The sequence below is a fragment of the Taurulus bubalis genome (genome assembly GCF_910589615.1).
Source record: "Taurulus bubalis genome assembly, chromosome: 14".
Lineage (NCBI taxonomy): Eukaryota > Metazoa > Chordata > Actinopteri > Perciformes > Cottidae > Taurulus > Taurulus bubalis.
In genome coordinates, this window is record NC_136602.1 from 15,293,828 (window position 1) to 15,312,961 (window position 19,134).

The window sequence follows — 19,134 nt, forward strand, 5'->3', positions numbered from 1 at the left end:
TAACGATACCAAGTCAAGGCTGTTCGTCAAATGTCACATGAATGTTTAATGTGTGTACAAGATATTCACAATAAGAATGCAACACATACAGAGAATAGTAATATACAAGTAAGCAAGATATATGATACATATATCAAACATGTGAACTAATTGTGTCTCTTCTTATAGCAAAAGATGGTAAATTAGCCAACTAGGTTAACAGTCTTCCTCATCTTGTGACAATCAGGTAAATGTGTGTATTTACATTTTATTGCCATTGTTTCAAAATGTTGATGTCAAACATTGTTCTACACTGTGAGCAGTTGTTTCAGCTGCCATCTTCACTTGTTTTAACAAACCATTTTATGTGAAATGGACACAATGTTTCTCATTCCAGCTGGATGGTTGAATTTTCGGGGAAACCTCAAATGTCTTCAAAACATGGTAAATGGGATATTTTAAATTTTGGCTTTTGCTGACTCAAATGATATCACCAATGCAACACTTTCAAATGGAAAACAATGATACAGGGGCACACGCTGTGGCTAACCATATGCTAGAGCAAGCCCTTTGTTTGTCTGAATAAAACATGAGATGCTTTAAGTACACAGGTTAAAAAACAATCTCTCACAGGTGCAATTTCTGCCGTTATGTCTTGGAAAATCTTCCGAGTTACATCAGGAGGCCGCCAAAAATATAATAGTAGTGTCTTGCAGTCATGGCAGGACCATCTGTTGCTTGTCACATCCCCACACTCCCTTGTCGTCCTACTTTTCACTGAAGTGTGAACTGTCATTTAATGCTGAAATGCCATGAAAATAATATTTTGAAAGACAATTGTAGAAATGCAAGGGACTTCTTAAAAACTAATTTCTGTCGCGTTATAAAATTCATTTCTTCCCTCTGCCAGGTGGTTATAGTTTATATTTCTGCAGTCAATGGAATTTATTAATTTAACAAAACAAATTATCAGCAGTTTATCTTTTTGACAACAATGTCCTGGTAACTCTGGCTAATCCGCAGACCTCACTGGACTGTTTTTGTTGTAACTGCCAGAGAAATGCCCTGAAGACTTTTGACGCCATTGGATTTAATGAGGATTTAAAAGTATAGTACGAGTGGAGCACCAACCCTAAAATTCTGGCAAAATACAGATTGTTGGACTTTTATCGAAACAAAGTAAATAAAATAGTAAAGGTTTGTAAAGTCTGATCAAGCCAACAATGAACTGCAGTCAGATTCCAGTTGTTACCTGAATAAAAACTAATGAATTAATTATGTAACTTGACAATGGAATATTTCTTGGAAATAGTCTCAATTTCAAAAGAAATATATTTCTTTTGAAATTGAGACTATTCATGTGCAATGCAAGTTAATTATAAGTTACATAACATACAATTCTAATTTAATTTTCCCATTTTTGTAAAAATTTCGTTTTCTTAAGTGATGTTCCATCTTGAATGCTCCCACAGAACATTTCTCAAACAACAATCATCTCCAGGGTATTTTAGAGCCTCCTGACAGCTTCAGGGACCTTGGAGTTTATAAGATGTCACTCCAGTGAGGTGTGCTTGGAACATTTACCGTGATGCAGCACTTGGTGGGCTACATTTGTCACCTGTTTTGCGTCGACACTCACTTTTATCTATTTAGTGACAGCAAAGGCACATAAGTTTAGATGATGCATTGACCGTGAAGTCAGGCAGTAGATTCCCCAAATACTGCTCCATGCTTGCGATAGGAGAAAATGTTCTGTCAGCATACTATTAGTATCTTTGAATTAAATTACATCTTGATTTAAAAAAAAGCTGTTATTTGAATTGCACTGATTGAAAATGTTCTTTTATCAGGTTGTACCATGAACCAGTTAGTGACAAATGTATTATTAGCCATACCATTTTCATTATTTCACCATGCCCCCAAACCTTCTCGAGCCTGAAAGGATCAGTTCCCCCAAATAACAAAACCCCACGTCTTGCTTATTGTACCGAGCCATTCAGTTTTAGTTTTTTTATTTGCAAGGGTTTTGAGTTATCCACCGCTGAGACCCTTGCTGCCACTACAGTAGAGGTGAAGAATATTCATTTTTATGGAAAACTAGAACATGTTTTATTTTCAGCTTTAACAATCCACCGACCTCACAGTGAACTATTTTTATTGCATGTATTTTGTAATGAAGAAAGTTTCAAGTGTTATAGAGACCATCTTCAAAACAAATCTGGAATGTTATCCTTGCATGTCAGGTTGAAGAAATTATTAAATGTAAAAATAATCTAGTCACAGATGGAGAGGGTGTCCTTCTTGTTGAATGGAGAAACTGTCCTTCTGAATGCCCGTGCAGAACCGTGTTATCAATTCATAGTCAGTCCAACAAGGCTCTAATGAACTGAGTGAAATGAGAGCCAACACTGAGGACATGAATCTACCGGACTCCAGTGCACTCTGGGGCTTATAGCCAACACATGCGTTGTCTAGCATTTTAGCTGAAAAGACTAATACTACTATTTTAATTGAAAGACTCCCACCAGTTTCACACAAAGTGATATTTGAAAAATAAAAAGATTCTAGTAACATAAAAGTAAAGATAGCTGTTTTCCAAACTTAACTGTGAGACAGACAGCAATGAATTTAGTGCTGACAATTAAAGTAATTCAGTCCTCACTCAGAACAAAAACAGAGAATAAAAAAAAGAACACAAATACTTTCAATGCTTTTGTTTGGATAATGGTCACCAAAGAAACATAGCCACCTGCTTCACTGTAAAGCATCTCTAGGCTTTTAGACCATTTCCTCTTTGTTTCTTTCATCCCGTGACTGAAAGGGGCGGGTGCACTGAAATCATCTGTCTAAACAGTCATGTGTGGGGAGCCTGAACACCTGTTTCTGTGTCTTGAACTGCTGGTGTGCTGTTTCAACAAAAACATCGGGGGACAAAGTACCTGCGCTAAAACCACAAACACACAACATGTGGCTTTTCAACAATAGAGGAATTAACAGCCTGATGCCACGTTTATGTATAAGTCTGCTAAACCTGCATGTGAAAGTAGAGTGGATGCTGAAGTTGTTGCCTTCCACTAGCAGTAAAGTATTGCGCCATGGCATTCTGACTAAAAGAGTGTATATTGAGAGCTGTCACCTTATTACATCCTATCATTTATACATGTATCATTTGGCGACGTGGTGACCAGACAGCTGCTATTTTGTATCAACGTGTGTCGACATGAATTATGTGTTGAGACTCTTTGTATCGTTCCGATATTACCCACTATAATAACACGCATGAAGACACTTAAATGCAAAGACATCCACACGAATTAGCCCCTTCTATTCAGACAATTTGATAAAAAAAATAGAAAAGAAAAAAAAGATAAGCCATCAAAGGGTGTTTAATTCCCGCACCTGGCTGAGTTAAACAAGAGAGTTTGTTTGGGTTCCCGCTGGCCATTCACGTCCCCTAATGTGAAAGCTTTCAGCGTGTGTTGCTCCTGTTTGCTCAAGTGTCTTGGCGGTGCTTTTCAGTAATAATGACAGAGTGGGAGGGCCACTCGGTGCAACTAATAAGGACTGCGATCCGGCAGGCGATCCCACTGTGACTTTTATTTCCAAGTCCTGGAATCCGGAATCAGACTGATCGTAATCACACATGGATTATACTCTGTTCGCTGCTTTTTGATTTTTTCTGCTTTAGAGGAAACTTTCTACACAACTGTAAGTACTCATGGAGCAACAATTCATTTAACAGTAAATACATAATAGAAAGAAAAAAACTGCTTGATAATATCGTGTTAACCTGTTGAAATCATTTTCACAACGGACTCCTTTTGCACCTTTTGTCGCTCGGTGTTGAAGCGGGTTATTTCCCCCGCATGGTGTGATCTTTCTAACTTGTCTCTTGTCCGGGACACGGACAGCTTATTATTCCTGATTTATGAACAACGCTCTGCAGCAGTCAGCCTGGACCGTATTGCATCACAGCAAAGTGAGAAATATGTCCCGGACACTGAAAGAATATCAGCCGCTACATACGGCAGTTATTAAAACATAAAAAATAAAACACCCAGCCAATCAGCGATCGCGCAGAGAAACACACGCTTCTTTGAATATTGCAAAGTGTTTTGCAATGACGTTATTGTGATTGACTGATGGAGAGACAGGATGGAGTCACTTGTCCAGACTTTAGTGTTGTGTTGGTAGATGTGTCTGATGGTCACCTGCAAAAAAAAAGAAAAAAAAAAAAGTCAATTGAGGATGGAACTCCTTGCAGATGGTGCATCAGCGTTGTTGTGTACACTGAACTATTTGGTCTTAAAGCACCAATTAAACTCCACCAGAATCCACCTAAAAGTCAGTCATGTGTAGAGCAACTGCTTCTGCAGGCTTTAGAGATGCATTTGCAGAAATGAGAGGAATGACATTACACCTTCACACAGACAGGGAACGTGATACCCCTGTAGTGCTGCTTGTCTAGAGCCCATGCATGGTTGTAGTTGTAAGTGGCATGGTTACTTCATCTCCTGGCGCCATGGTACTGTCGGCCTGCATGCACAACTTTATGATCGGGTGGGAGAAGTGCTTTCAACATGAATGGGAATGAATCATTGGCGAGATACATTCAGATAAAGAGCATGGCAGTTAAGGAGGGAGAGTGTGTATCATGAACGATAATGTTGGTCACACTGTGCACATCAATTCACTTAATGTGTCGAAGCAGTATTCTGGTCTGCGGAGGTCAAGTTAAGTCCTCGGCTTTGTCTCCAGTGGGAATAGATAAATGTGCACCAGTAAAGAGGGATTATAGTCTTTGTAACGGGATTACCGCTAACTAGATTCCAGGTACTGACAAAAAGCACGAGTCATTATGAGTTATGATTCTCCACTTCTTTTTCTGCAGGATTCACCAACAGATGTGACCCGTTGTATTGTTTTTAGGGAATAAAAAAACAACAGATTTTCTATTTGTTTATTTGGTGTCACGCATAGATAATGTAAAAATATGTTTGTGTGCTTCTGTTGAGTTTCTTCTTTCTTTCTTTTTAAGTCCTGAAAAAGCACCTGAAATGATTTTAGTTTTTCTGTTTGTGTTCAATTGTTATCCCTATTCCAGCAGTGCTGGCAAATCAATCCAGAAGTTGCTGAAAGTGTTTTGTTTGATTTGGAGTAGTCTGCTAAAATTGATTGACTTAACTTTGGAACACACTTTTACCATCCAGGATGCCCTAAAAAAATATTGCCTTCTTTGCACTGTGCCGCTGCTGAATATCCTCCGAGACCTAGAGTACTTGTAGCTTTACAGGTTTGATGCAACAACGTCCTTGAACAAGACACTGCTGACAGCTTACAGATCAAAACACAAAACAGTGCAAATACAGTACTACAGAAACAAAGATCAAGACTTTGGCATTTGGGCTAAAACCAGACAAGAGAACACAGACATGAGGAGCAAACAATCAAGTACGGAGCTTCTCATACAATGACTGACAGATACTGAAAACTAAATTTGGAATATAGATTAATTCAGAGAAAGTCAAATATGGATGAAAATTTGCTTCTTGTATCTTGTATCTTTTAAACATGCACTATACTGCACTTAGATCAGCATCTGACATCGTAATATCTTCCCATTCTGTTTTGTTGTAGTGGATTGTATTCTGAAGTCAAGCTTCAGCACAGTTCCACAGCTAATCTGTGGCGATGACACACTGACCATATGAAATACAAACTGTCGATGGAGAACAAAAGGTCGCTTGGCTCACTATTAAGAGACCCAAACCTTAACAGAAACATTACTTGATGTACAATGATATAGCTTAAGTATAGACATCTCTATTCATCTCTGTATGGCAGGTGTTCATATAGACTAATGAATAAAGGACTCAGAAGTGCATTCTCCAGATTGAGTGATAAACAAACAAAGAGGCGTTAAGGACATATATGTTGGCATGAGAGTCGGGGAAGCAGAATGTGAAGAGAATCAGAGATGATTTACAGTAAAACATTGATTTCACAATAATACAAATTACATATGATCTCATTTTGTGGATGTTTTCAAAAATGAAAAGGCCAAATTTGAGGTTAATTAATAGAACACAGTGAAATATGATTGCAGCTAGAAAGTAGTGAAAGCTGTTTTTGAGTTTTATCCATCTAAGTTTCTCTAAGTGATCACACCAGACGGTTTCAGAGCCAGACGAGCTCAAAAATAATTGAAGTCAATGTTTCTGTTGCACCCAGCCGAGCAGCAGGTTTGTAATGCAAATCAGTGGAGCTTCTTTGTTTGCTTGTGTCTGCTGTTATGTTATATCTATTAGCTCTGCCTTTGTTGTCACTTGCATCCGGAAAAAAAACATTTAATGGCACCCAATTTGACAAAGTATTCATATTTAATTGAGCTGCGTTTGTGAAATAAAAACTGTTCTGTTTGCATCCAGGTTTTCAGGTGGGACTGCTGTCTAGAGACAGAGCCATGAGCTGCCTGTTACGATGGACTTCTTTCTTTTGGACTGTAACTTTCATTCCCTGCACTTTTGGAATGTCAGTGAGTGAACGAACAGGTATGTTGTGCGTTTGTTGTCCATCAACTTCTGTCTTTCAACAGCAGAGTGCAGTTGTATTATAGTCTTTCTCTTAAATGTCCTGGTATCAACATAAAGCGAGTTATGTCCATGGATAGGTACACATATGGCAGGCATATTGACATTTACATTTTTTATGGTTAAAAGGGTTTTGTATAGCCTTTATTATACATATCAAAACCCATTTTTAGATATATTACAAAACATTTATGGTTCTTAATTTATTTGAATCGGCAACATCTGGGGAATCCACATTTTTTGTTTGGAAAGACTATAGTGTGGCAGCTTGAACTAAATCTTTAGATTTGTAAAAATGTCATGCATCAGTATTCAAACAGTCAATCGCCATTTCATTTTTGGTATAGCAGATCTACGCTTGCCTCTGAATTACATCCCAGTCTTGTCTCGGTTAGTTATTTTCTAAGTTTCGACTAAAGTTTTGAAGATTGATGGGGGAGAAAAAAGTGAATTGATTTTCTGCTTTGATGTCGATTTCTGCTGAAGAACTGGAAAGGAAATGCACTGTGGAAATGAATTTGTGAATCAATGTTTTATCTTCGCTAATATAATACTCAAAGCCGGTCCTAAATATAAATGAACGGCACTACCAACTTCTTGGTGGCTTTTCTCTAGATGGCTCTTGTCCCCCTCTGAGTGTAGAGGAGCACATGTTTTCTGATGTCTTAGATCGTCCCCTGGAAATCACAGGTATGTTCGGAATTAACAAAATTGCTTTGTGAATAAGTCATCATCGCCGTGTTTCAATCTAGTGACACGTTGTTCACCTGTTCACAGGATTTGACCTCACAGAAAAGTTTCTTCTTCGAAAGGGAACAATCACAGAGGACCTGCCGTCATTTCGTTTAGGAAGCAGTCCATTGATTAAGCCAACAAAGTGAGTAGCCTCCTACTGTGTGTGTGTGTGTGTGTGTGTGTGTGTGTGTGTGTGTGTGTGTGTGTGTGTGTGTGTGTGTGTGTGTGCGTGTGTGTGTGTGTGTGTGTGTGTGTGTGTGTGTGAGCATGCTGGTGTGTTTATGTTCGGCTTCATTTGGGTTCAGATGTTGTACTCTGGTTCATTATGACATGTGAGGATAACTCACACGGACAGCCTTCATGTCAACCATGACCCAGTAAATAATCTCCCTACAGTATATGCCGCTTCATTTTTTCCCACAATCCTGTTCTTGCAATGGAACAAAAGCTCGTTGCAAGCACGCGTTCAGATGCAGTCGCTAATGTGTGGCCGAGCAGGATTAAACAGCAGTCTCCATCTGGTTTAACACCTCTAGCTATTACTGTTTTGCTCCCTTATACCGGTTCTGAATATGGATTTATTTCTTACACGACCACATGATGCTGTGCAGAACATGCTGAGGGTTTAGGCTTGATTTCCTTCAGATCCGGTGATATTCAAACAAATAAAACAGCCATAACTGGTTTTCATGAAAGGGCTGACTTGAGACAACCCAGATATACCCAGCTCAGAGCAATAGTTCAATTTGCCTGGGCTAATAAGGGCAACCTTTGAGGTGAGCTGTTAGACAGGGACTCATTTCAACAGAATTAATATATATTGCGTTTATTCTAGAAATCTCCTAAGGGCACAAAGTGGGACATAAAGGAATGAGAAAAAAATGTTGGAGCATGTATTATAAGATGGGAATATTAAAATAACTACATAAATTACACACTTAGGTGCCATTTACTGAAGACCTTTATTTCCCTGGTCAACTGGTGCGACCACTGTGTGATTTCACCTTGGTGCTAATATGATGATATAGTGGGGATTTCAATTTGATATAATATTTGACACTTTTACATTTAGTAACATCAGTTGTATCAAGAGACCAGTGGCACATACGGTTTGAACCTGTATGAGTTGAAAAAGTTGGCTTGACAGTGAAGTTTTGCATAAAAAAAATGCATTTTGTGTGATGTTCATTGTTTTGTTGCAACAGTGAAAGAGAACTCTGTGTCATTCTTCAGGGAAGGGAGGATATTTTTAGCATTTTTACATGACATGCAACTGTAAACATGCCCTGCCACTCTCTCTCTGGCTCAGTGAGAGAATCATAGAGCCAGGTGATTTGTGATCTGCTTCCCTGTCCAGTCAGCCAGTCGAAAATACATTTACCTCAATCCTTCCCTCAGTCCGCACCCATAGTGCAAGAAGATGCTGCTTCTCAATGACACTGCTGACAGTGTCATTGGTTATAGTGGCCAGACTGCGATCCCTCTCATATCCAATTATCTAAGTACTTTGACAGGTGATACTGCATGTCAGCTGAGGAAGGAAAGTGAGGGCATTTGCACGAAGCATGAGGCCCCTCTGCCCCCGCCACAGCCGCTAAAACATTGCTCTCTTTACTCGCAAGATATGCAGCAATAGATGCTCGACTCTCTAGATCTCGCTAATGTTCTGCTCGCTCCTCGGCACAGAACACATTATGGCGCACAGATCAGAGCTGACACACTCAAGGAACATTTGTGTGAGGTGAGAAATGGCCCTGCAAAATGCAGCATGTATTCAAAAATTGCTCTCACAGAATTAAAGCACAGTGCTGCAGTGGCTGTCTGTCCGAATCAAACTGTGCTTTTCTTTCTCTAGCTGTTCAGAAAAAGAAGATCAATGTGTGATTCTTCTTTTCTTTACTTGTTATTTTCAGTAAAGTAGCAGGCAACGTCATTACATAGACGTTTTTGGACTGACGTAGTCTTTGTTTTGCAAAATAAAACATACCCAGGGATAAAGGAAGGATGTACACTCGTCTTTAGACCATTGTGTGTATGTTGAAAATTCTAAGGCCTCTTTGTTCTTGTCTAGTCTTAAATATTATAACAATTGTTAGTATGAAGCCCAGCACAAAACAACATAATTAATTTTCTTAACAATTTGACATAATAGCTATTGCTCATTTTGAAAAGGGAATGGAACTAACACTTCCTTTGAATGTGCCCACAATGTCTCGTAATGTGGTTAATGCTACTGGAATGCTAACTATTATCAAAGAAAACAGGTAAAATGTTCAACGAAATACAGTAAACCATTTTCATATTATATGTAGAAGCTCCAGATATCATACAAAAATAGCGTGAATTATAGATACAAAGGAGCCGCTGAGGTATAGTACATCAATCAATCACCAGGGCTTGTGTTTGTTTATCCATCTGTGGCTTCGGTGGTTTATGACTCTCATGTCAGCTAATTAATCATATGGGGTTACTGCAATCGATACTGTCGAGCTGATTCACTCTTTTTTAATTCATAACCATCTATATCATTTCTGGAAAATACAGTGCTTGTCTGTATTTTTGATTTTCTGTCCCGAAATATATTTTGTAACCATTTGCATTGACGTCACTGACCTTTTAGTGTACGGCCTCACACATCCTAGCAACTAGAAGTGCTTTACCTTCCCTATATGTACTGTGAAATCTAAATGCAAATACTGTAATTTGTGTCATCGGATGTGTACAAACCACCGAGCTTCAGGGAAAAGGACTCAAATGCAAACAAGCAGGCAGACATGAAATTTACATTGCAAAACAAATTCACCTGATTGGGCTTCACTTGACCTTCATGCACATGTAGATGAAATGCCATCATACAGAAGTAGAACACACATTCACCTACCTGTACATATACCCACAAATATTATACACCAAAACAATAAAGTAGAGCCTCGTCAGTAATCAATAACTAAATGCATTTATAACTAATGAGTGTGGTCACTGTCCACACCACAGTTTCTCCAGCATTTGTTGGTCGGACTGTTTTTAGAGACACAGGCTGTCAGCGTGGTCCTAAACAACCTAATTTTAACCTTCCAATCAAATTCTATCCATAGCTCCCAACCCCTGTGACAGCTACTGTAGGACATATGTTTCCCCAGTTGTCATCATCCACTATTGTACTCAGCTCCAGTTCCCATTTTTCTTTGATATATAGAGTGTTATCTGACTTGTATAGCATTAGCTTTTTGTAATTATGGGGGAAAATAATGTTGTTGATGCAGGTGTTCAAATAGATGTATAAATGGGTTCATATATTGGTTGGTTCTCTTTTAATAGTTCAGTGATTTAAATCAGCGGTCGCCAACCACCAGTTCTTTCGAACCGGGCTGCACAGAAAGAATGAATTCAAACAACATTTGACTGATTATCAAGGTCTGAAAGATGTTTTATTTTTTTAAATGACCGAATACATCCGTCTGTGCGTCTCTTGGCACATGTCAAGTCGGTCGTCTCGGTTACGTGACACGCTCCCCCAAAAATTAACAAGCAAGCAAAAATGAGTAAAAAACAGACGTCTTTGGAGAGCTTCTTTGGTGAGGGGAAAATGCCAAATGAGGAGACAGAAGAAGACTTTGAAGAAAAATAAAGCTGCATTTCAAAGAGAATATCAGGAGTCCTACTTAAAATACTGTTTACCGCTACAGGTGATTCTGTTCACTTAACAGTGAACAGAATCACTTGTGTTGATAATTCAGCATAATGGGGAGTTGTATTTTTGTATCTACTTTATACTGGTTGTTATGCCGGTCATATAATTTTATTTCGTCATAATGACCCCCCCACACCTTGAAGCCCGGTCCGTGAAAATATTGTCTTCCACGAAACCGGTCCGTGGCGCAAAAAAGGTCGGAGATCGTTGATAAATTATAAAATTATGACACCTTACTGGCAAAGTCAGCAAATCCAAACAGAAGTAGCCGAGAATCCTCAGGTTAACAAGAACTGGGGAGGTAAAAGGCAAAAGGCACAGGTAAAGAGTCAGGTTCAAGTGGAAGAGTCTGGAAAGCAAAGACATGGAGCAACATTGATGATCTGGCCAGGAGTAGGGGGGGAGGTCTGGTATACATACTGTGGGGAGGTAACTGGAGTAGGAGTCAGGTGACTCGGACTCATGGGAAAGACTGAGGGCATTTGATGGGTGGTTGGAAAATGGTAGTTCTTGGAAGTACGCTTGGGCCTGGAGGAAGTGAGAAACAACTAAGGCAGCCGCCGTGACAACTTGTTTCATAGTCACACAGCAGCAGTTTTATTATGTCATGAGATTTTCTACCAACGAACAATAGCACATTTTGACACAACGATTCAGTGTTGATTCTAAATTAGTTTTACGTCATGTTGTCATGGTGACAAATCACAGATCTTTGAACATCTGTTCCTGGTGGCTTGTTGCTATCACAGTGTTATCCCTCCATTATGTATGTGTTTAAAGGAACACTTATTTACACTGGAAGGATGATACCATAGCAGTCTCACACATCTCAGCGTCTCCTTACTTTAGAAGATACCCGTCTTCCAGATCACAGGCTTGCTTTGTATGTGGTGTCATCAGCAGCAGTCTATCATGCTGGCAAGCATAACACTTCAATGTTTAAACAGAAAAGGGGAGTCAATGCTGAGGGGAAGTTATGGTCCTTGCTAGCAGGAATGATGCATGTAGTGTATAAACTGACATGGTTGATCATCCACTTTGGTCTGTTGGAGGATTCAATGTCAGTGATAGGGATGTGAGCCAACTCGTCGAACATTTAGGGTTTGATTTGATTCCAATGACTCATTTCTCACAAGCCAGGACACTAAAGCCGCTTCCGGGAGATTCCTTACCGGACCGGTAGTGTTGCTGTGACATTCTGTCAAACCGTTCTCTTTGATTATACAAGGACTAGTGCCTGCCAAGCAATATGCATGGTCAAAGACCGTTTCCAAGAGGGCTGATAGTTTCCAGAAAACACATGGTGGTTCTTTATAAAAAATTGAATTAGTTGTGATTATAATAATATTTGTTACAATTATTGCCACTGGTGTGCACTGTTTTGGAATATACACTACTTATACACAAGTAACTGCTCCATAAAATGTACGTCACAAGATTTATTTTGTACTGCTTCAGACCATTGTGGAAGCAGGCAAGACTGCTTTACATTGTAGAATCTAAGCCTGTCGAACAGCATTCAAGTGTCACGCGACAAGTTTTCCAATGTAAATTTGTTAGAAATAAAAGGAACTTTGAAGATACAGGGTTGGCAAAAGCAAAAGTATATTTATTTTTTGACATTGTAGCATGAAAGCAGGGAACATTACTTAAACATGCAGAGTAGCGTTTTCTTCAAAGAGGCTGGATAACAGAGTTCAAACCAACCTACAGCCGTTTAGCCGCAAATGGCAGTCAACACGAGGTCAAGAACTTTAACCCTGTGGGCCCTCAAAGATCAAGTGTGTTGCTCTGTAGACTGACGGTGTTATGAAATGAGAGCAGACTTCACGGGGGACTTTGTAAAGAAGGGAGTGAACTCCAACAGAGTAGTGTTGCAGTGTCGTGCAAAGGCTCTTGGAGTTTTCTTTTATAATTTTCATGTATGTTACAACTTGCATCTTGTAATTATGTGTAACACATTTGGTACAAGTAGTTAAATGTACATGCAGCATGGAAATATGCTGTGTTGAATGTATTTTATATATCCTCATTTTTATAAATTACCCTGCCACTTTTAATATTGATTTGCAGCTAAAATAGTCCTTTAGCCCTTGGGCAAAAACTAACCTTCCCAGCCCTTGGCCTCTCAAACAGGCATTTTTCGGAAGCTTTAACTTGGTGTATTTATCATTTTAGTCATGTACCATTTACACCGAAATCTCAAAGAATTCAACGGATACAATAGAAGAGGGTAGGAAGCTCTGAGAGAATAGGAGATGATATATTGGAGTGAAAACTAATTTCCAACCTGTCTAAAGAAACTCTCTCTCTCCCTTCCCCAGGCTGTGCTCTGCCTTCTCAATGACCTTATCATTGCATTATTATTATTTTTGCTGATCTTGATTTATTATGTTTATGCTCTTCCACTTTTGACTGTTAATCTGAGGTTGGATTTAGGGCTAGGGTTAGAGCATGTTGAAGTGTACAATGTGTTTTTTTAATGCAATGTATGCAATTTATAAAATTAGGAAGGGTGTGGGTTGAGAGATGAGTTACTGAATACATTTATTTGAGAGTGGGTGTGATTCCAACTGATATTGTTTATACTATATATTCCCTATTTTCTCTGCATGGTTTGTTTGCTGGAACATATTTTCAGCTGTGAACACAGGATTGCTATTTGACTTTACAGAGAAGCTGAGGTCATACTCATAAACCTATAACGGCATTGCACTAGGCAGCCATAACTGTAGCACACGGTATCTCAGTGAGGTAAAAGATTGGCTTCTGGGAGTTTGGATCAATTTCTACATGTTTTCATTATCTGAAAGACAGGGTAGCTGCCAGTATACAATTCATCAAGCTAAATCAAGTTTGTCAGGTTTATTTGTGTGCATGATTCTACAGCAGGAGGATATTGAAATGTTGTATTGATCATTGAAGTTGATTGGCTGGTTTTTTGTTCAGCCACTGAAAGCTTTAAAAGAGTTAACATTCAATATTGAGAAATGAAACATGACACTGTCATCATCCATTTTATTTTATTGTTTAAATGAATGTAAATCCTGGAAGAATCTGAATGTGTTGTATTATGTTTTTTTAGAGGGATATTTCCAAATGGGCTTTCAAGTGAATACTCCCTTGTCACCATCTTCCGGGTAAGAAGAACTACAAAAAAAGACCGCTGGTATCTTTGGCAGATATTCGACCAGTCGGGAGGCAGTCAGGTGGGGCCCCACTATATGTTTTAATCTCACATAACCGTTTCAATATCTACATATTAGAATATCATGAGATGGCTGTTTGTTTCTCTGCTCCTCAGGTATCTGTTGTGGTTGATGGAGCCAAGAAGATGGTGGAGTTTTCTTTCCAAGGCCAGCTAAAGAACGTTCTCCGCTACACATTTAAGAGCCGCGATCTACATGCCCTTTTTGATCGCCAGTGGCACAAGCTGAGCATTTCAGTACAGAGCAACATCGTCTCCATTTACATGGACTGCAAACTAATAGAAAGGAGACTGACTGATGAGAAGGACAGCATAGACCCCAGTGGGCGCACTCTCATCACCACACGAGTTGAGGATGGCCGACCTGTCGATGTATGTCCCACCCACATTTTGTGAAAAACATTTCACTCTCTCTCTGCCTTTCTGTCTTCTTGTAACTCATCTCCATCAATAGTGTACTGTCTCCACAGACATTTTTTAAAATACACTAGTGCTTTTAAAATGTATTTAAAACATGCCTCAGGGGCTTATGTCTTTAATCCCTATAAATCCTCTATTGTGTTTTATGTGTTAGGTATGCTCATTCTCAGAGATGCCCCAAATGCTAGCATTGTGCTAAAAAAACATTCGGTCAGCCTTTGTCACTCAATGCCTCAGAGTACAACTTGGCTTAAGTAGCATTAACAGCTGACCTCTTACTCCATGTGATTAGTAAAGCTGTAAGTCAGTACATCTGAAAAAATGGGAGAGTTCTGCCCTGAAGCAGCTGCAATTCATGCAGAAGTTGAATGTTAGGACAACTTCAAGCTAAAATAGCTGACAATTGAACAACTTATCTTGTACTGTCTTAAACAGTAAAGAGCAGACTGTTGTCAGTAAAACAGGAGCATGGGGTGATGATGAAAGTAATGTATGACGCTGTAATGGTCCCTAATGAGAGCTCTTTCCCACAGATTGAACTGAAACAAATCCTGATCTACTGTGACCCTTATATGGCCGAAATGGAAAATTGCTGTGAGCTACTGGGGCCAAAGGTAAAACGCTATGATTCTTCACCTCAGTACTCTTGATTATAAATCAAAGTATCAAGTATTTATAGTTTGAGACAACATGTATCATATACAATGCATTTCACAATGAAAACATTAAATGAGAAGACGCAATATATGTTTGCCTCCAAAAATCGGAGACAGAAAACCATACATCAGAAAGTCACATATTCAAGTACATTCACCCAACATCTTGGTGCTCTGTAGTAACAGAGTTTTTGGTCTTGTCTATGAGGACACACGTCCCAAGATAGAAACTCAATAACAGAGATCTTTCGTCACCTTAGAATCAATTCCAGCTAATGTCCCAGTGATTCTGTGAGAGATGACCTTTGACCCCTTACCATTACATGTCTCCATAAGCATGGTGTCATGTCAGTGTAAAATTACTCCGAGGGAATTGTCGCGACCTTGAGAGGGATTGCTTGTCCGCTTATTACTATCCAAGTTCCCCTGCACAGTATGCATTTTATATTTGTTATGGCAGCATGATATATATATCTGCTAAAACTCAGGTTTCCTCGTGTTAAGTGTGCTGCATTATAGTGAATTCTGGAGTCTTTGTAGCAAAACATGACAAAGGAAGGTGGCTAAATGGTGAAATTTCTGTATCGATCCAGTGTGAAGCCGAGAAGACCTCTAATGGGACTTCCCCTCCCCTGGTTGCAGCCCAGCTCCCCCAGATGCTGGCTCAGCCGGCGTCAAAGTCAATTGATAGATGTCACTGTCCAGCTGAGAAGGTACAATCAATTCCACCCAACAAGGGTCTCTAATTGAGTAAGTGTAATGTCTATTGTAACTGAACCAGCACTGATTTACGCTGCGTTTACTCAACCTGTGAAGGCACTAAACTGCCAGTTAAAAGTAGACAGTATAGTCGTGAGGTAGAAGCAAACACAGGTATATTTCTCCCAAACTGTTCAAAGATGGTAAATATGCTTTTTTTTATCATTTAAAAATGTAGCTTTTTGTAAGTTCCAGACAGAATCAACCTTTCATGGACAAACAGCCAAATCAAACTTCATGGGTACAAGATTAGAATGCTATTTTTGCAACTATACAGAAATGAATGTTGCATATTACAATAGGTTCAAATAAAAAAGATTTGAAAAAAAGACACTTTGACTCTACATTGCTAAATACTATATTTAGCAATGTTTAATACTAATATTTGCATGTCAAAACTCTTACTACTACTTGCTATAGCCACATTTTATCTTTGATTACCATCTTATAACCCTCCTAGTGTATACTGTGTGCACAGGGAGATGCTGGTCTTCCAGGTGTAGAAGGAGAGAAAGGAGACAAGGTATGGACAACATTTTTATGATATTGATAAATGCACTTATTTGTTCTTGGTATTTAATTAATTGGGAACATGCAGGGGTTAAGTAAATGTTATAGCTGCAATATGTTCACTCCTGTCTAGATTCCAGAAGGTGGGCAATATCACGTTCAACATCCACGATTCACTGTTAGTCATACATCATTCAGGAACATTCACTGAATTATAGTGCTATCACTGGGCCACTGTGCTTTGTCCCATGCTGTAAATATTCCCATACTTTTGTTCTCAAATGATAATCTCAACTGCTACTGGGAGTTTTCTCTGTGGCCAGTTCCATTAATTTTCCAGGACAGTTGCAGGGGCTAAATGTGAAGAATGAGAGCAAGTCCCTGTAGGACAAATTTATACTTTGTCAGAAATGAATTTTCTCTCTCTCTCTCTCTCTCTCTCTCTCTCTCTCTCTCTCTCTCTCTCTCTCTCTCTCTCTCTCTCTCTCTTAGCAAGCAAATGTATATGTTCTAGTGTCTGACAAATAGTCATGTTTAGCCATCAAGGTCTTTCATTGAGCTACCTTACAATTACCATCACAAGATGAATTTTCTCACAAATCTCACAAAATGTGTGAAATAGGAAATCATACATGTGTCCAATCACTAGAAAAATACTATCTACATGACAGCTCAATAGACAGGTGGAAACATAAATGGTAAATGCCCATTCACTGAAAATTGTAGGTGTTGTGTTGGTTGGAGAGCAAGAAAAAACATAAATGACCCACCAAATAACGGTATTTTTCCCAAGAGAAATCACAACGTTTGGAGTGTGACATCCCCCTTTTAGCTGTCTGTGCAAGGTTAAAAAAGAACCAAGGATGAATGCATTTCGCTATGAATGGGATTCATCGGGATAAACAGGTGGTGGTACTGTATGCCTGATAAGACCGGATGGCTTCTGGGTCAGCGTCTGATTTAACATGATGCAGCTGTGGGATTAAGATATGCAGGACGACTTGTTTCTGGAAAGCCACTCAATCCTGGAAGGCACAAAATCAAAATATATTTATTAGTGTAAAATCATTGTACATGTAGAGCTCAGCACGGACATTTGGAATTGGGGTATTTCCTTTGTGCTGTCTACACAGTGAATCGTTCTTACTGTCATTGTGTTTAACGCTGTTTAGCCTACAAACACCGTTAGATACTATTCTGGAAATTGTAGGTCTCTGTTCTGTCTAAAATTGTGTAAATTGAATCTAAAATGAGTAGATTCACGTTTGGCACATAGCTGCTATGTGTCCAGGCAATGTCAGTAATAAATTGGGAATAATGAGCATCATCATCATCATCATCATCGTCATTTTGTTTCAGAAGGTGACACGCCTTAAAAAACAGTCATAAATCTTTATATTTTAAATGTGCTTTGTGCAAGCCCATTTTCTTCCATTTTCTTGTCAGGAATATATAATTATATTGACCCAAATTGTGTGTATAGCAACAGATTGTACAAATCAGAATTGTAAATGTGTTATAATTGGCCTCTAATGACTCTTAATTGACCCGGCAGGGATCAACACTCAAGCTGTAATGTGTGTGTATATGTGCCCTTTGAGTGTGTTGGCGGTCCTGAGGATTAATTACTCGCTGCTAAGTGAAATGACTATATTCAGCGGGCAAGAATGTATCGGGCAATTTTACATTTCACAAAAGGGCACCGTGACATGCTCTTTCTCATATAGTGATAAACATACCCTGAGTTAGTTTTGAACCAAAGTCTAAGAGCCCACCCAAAGAGCCTGAGTGCACATATGATGTGTTCCAGTGCTCAGCAATGACTTTAACATGGTTTTCCGGAGGCCATTCCATTTTTCCCCTATTATTTCAGGCTGGCCATATCTTGCGCTATGAGTCAGTGGCTCACACTGTTAACACCTGAAATCTAATTTCAGATCCTCAACAAATCAATACTTGGCACCATTTGTTTGCGTACTGAACAACAGAATTCTCAACAAATCCTATTACAGCTTTGAACACTAAATCAATGAAGTTAAGGAAAAACTTGATCAGGAACTAGACATTGGAGACTAACCGGCACAGTCAGTTGATAACACCTAATCATAGTTTTTACTCAGAAAAGTCTTCCTATTATCTTCCTATAATTTTTATGAATAGAAATTTGACCCATTGTTCCACTTTGTATTATAGTATGCTCAGGTATTTGTGATTTGTTTGTCAGAAGGCTGGTACCTCAATGGTGAACTGAAACTTAGCTGAACTCATGTTTAATTCTGAAGCCGTATTATTTATTATATATGGATTATTATTTATGATATATGTCTGGGTCTCTTAAAACATGACATTAACATGGGAAAAGGAGACAGAAAACGAACGTGTACGGGAAACCTGTGGTTGACGCCACCTGTGTAACCATTAATACTAGAGCTCTTTTTACTTTGTGATACATATTCAAATGTCAATTAGATGTTATCTGCATGATAAATGGAAAAAAGGAAAAACAATTTGGTTAAAATAATAAACCACTTACAGTGATCAATTTGACTCAGGTTTATTGTTCAGGTATTTTTGTATTTACTGCAT

At 38.9% G+C, this 19,134-nt stretch overlaps 1 protein-coding gene across 1 annotated transcript in view; it reads left to right on the forward strand.

Moving 5' to 3' along the window:
• Positions 1-3,503: 3,503 nt before the first annotated feature.
• Positions 3,504-19,134, forward strand: part of LOC306746614 (uncharacterized protein) — a gene marked incomplete at both ends in the record, with an annotated part of 92,456 nt that continues 76,825 nt past the window's right edge. Inside the window, 10 exons of the mRNA XM_079229547.1 lie at positions 3,504-3,527; positions 3,606-3,687; positions 6,408-6,530; positions 7,185-7,259; positions 7,347-7,446; positions 14,081-14,204; positions 14,300-14,575; positions 15,157-15,237; positions 15,873-15,992; positions 16,517-16,561. Of these exons, the coding sequence (XP_079085673.1) occupies positions 3,504-3,527; positions 3,606-3,687; positions 6,408-6,530; positions 7,185-7,259; positions 7,347-7,446; positions 14,081-14,204; positions 14,300-14,575; positions 15,157-15,237; positions 15,873-15,992; positions 16,517-16,561 (1,050 nt within the window). The remainder of the gene's footprint in view (positions 3,528-3,605; positions 3,688-6,407; positions 6,531-7,184; positions 7,260-7,346; positions 7,447-14,080; positions 14,205-14,299; positions 14,576-15,156; positions 15,238-15,872; positions 15,993-16,516; positions 16,562-19,134) is intronic.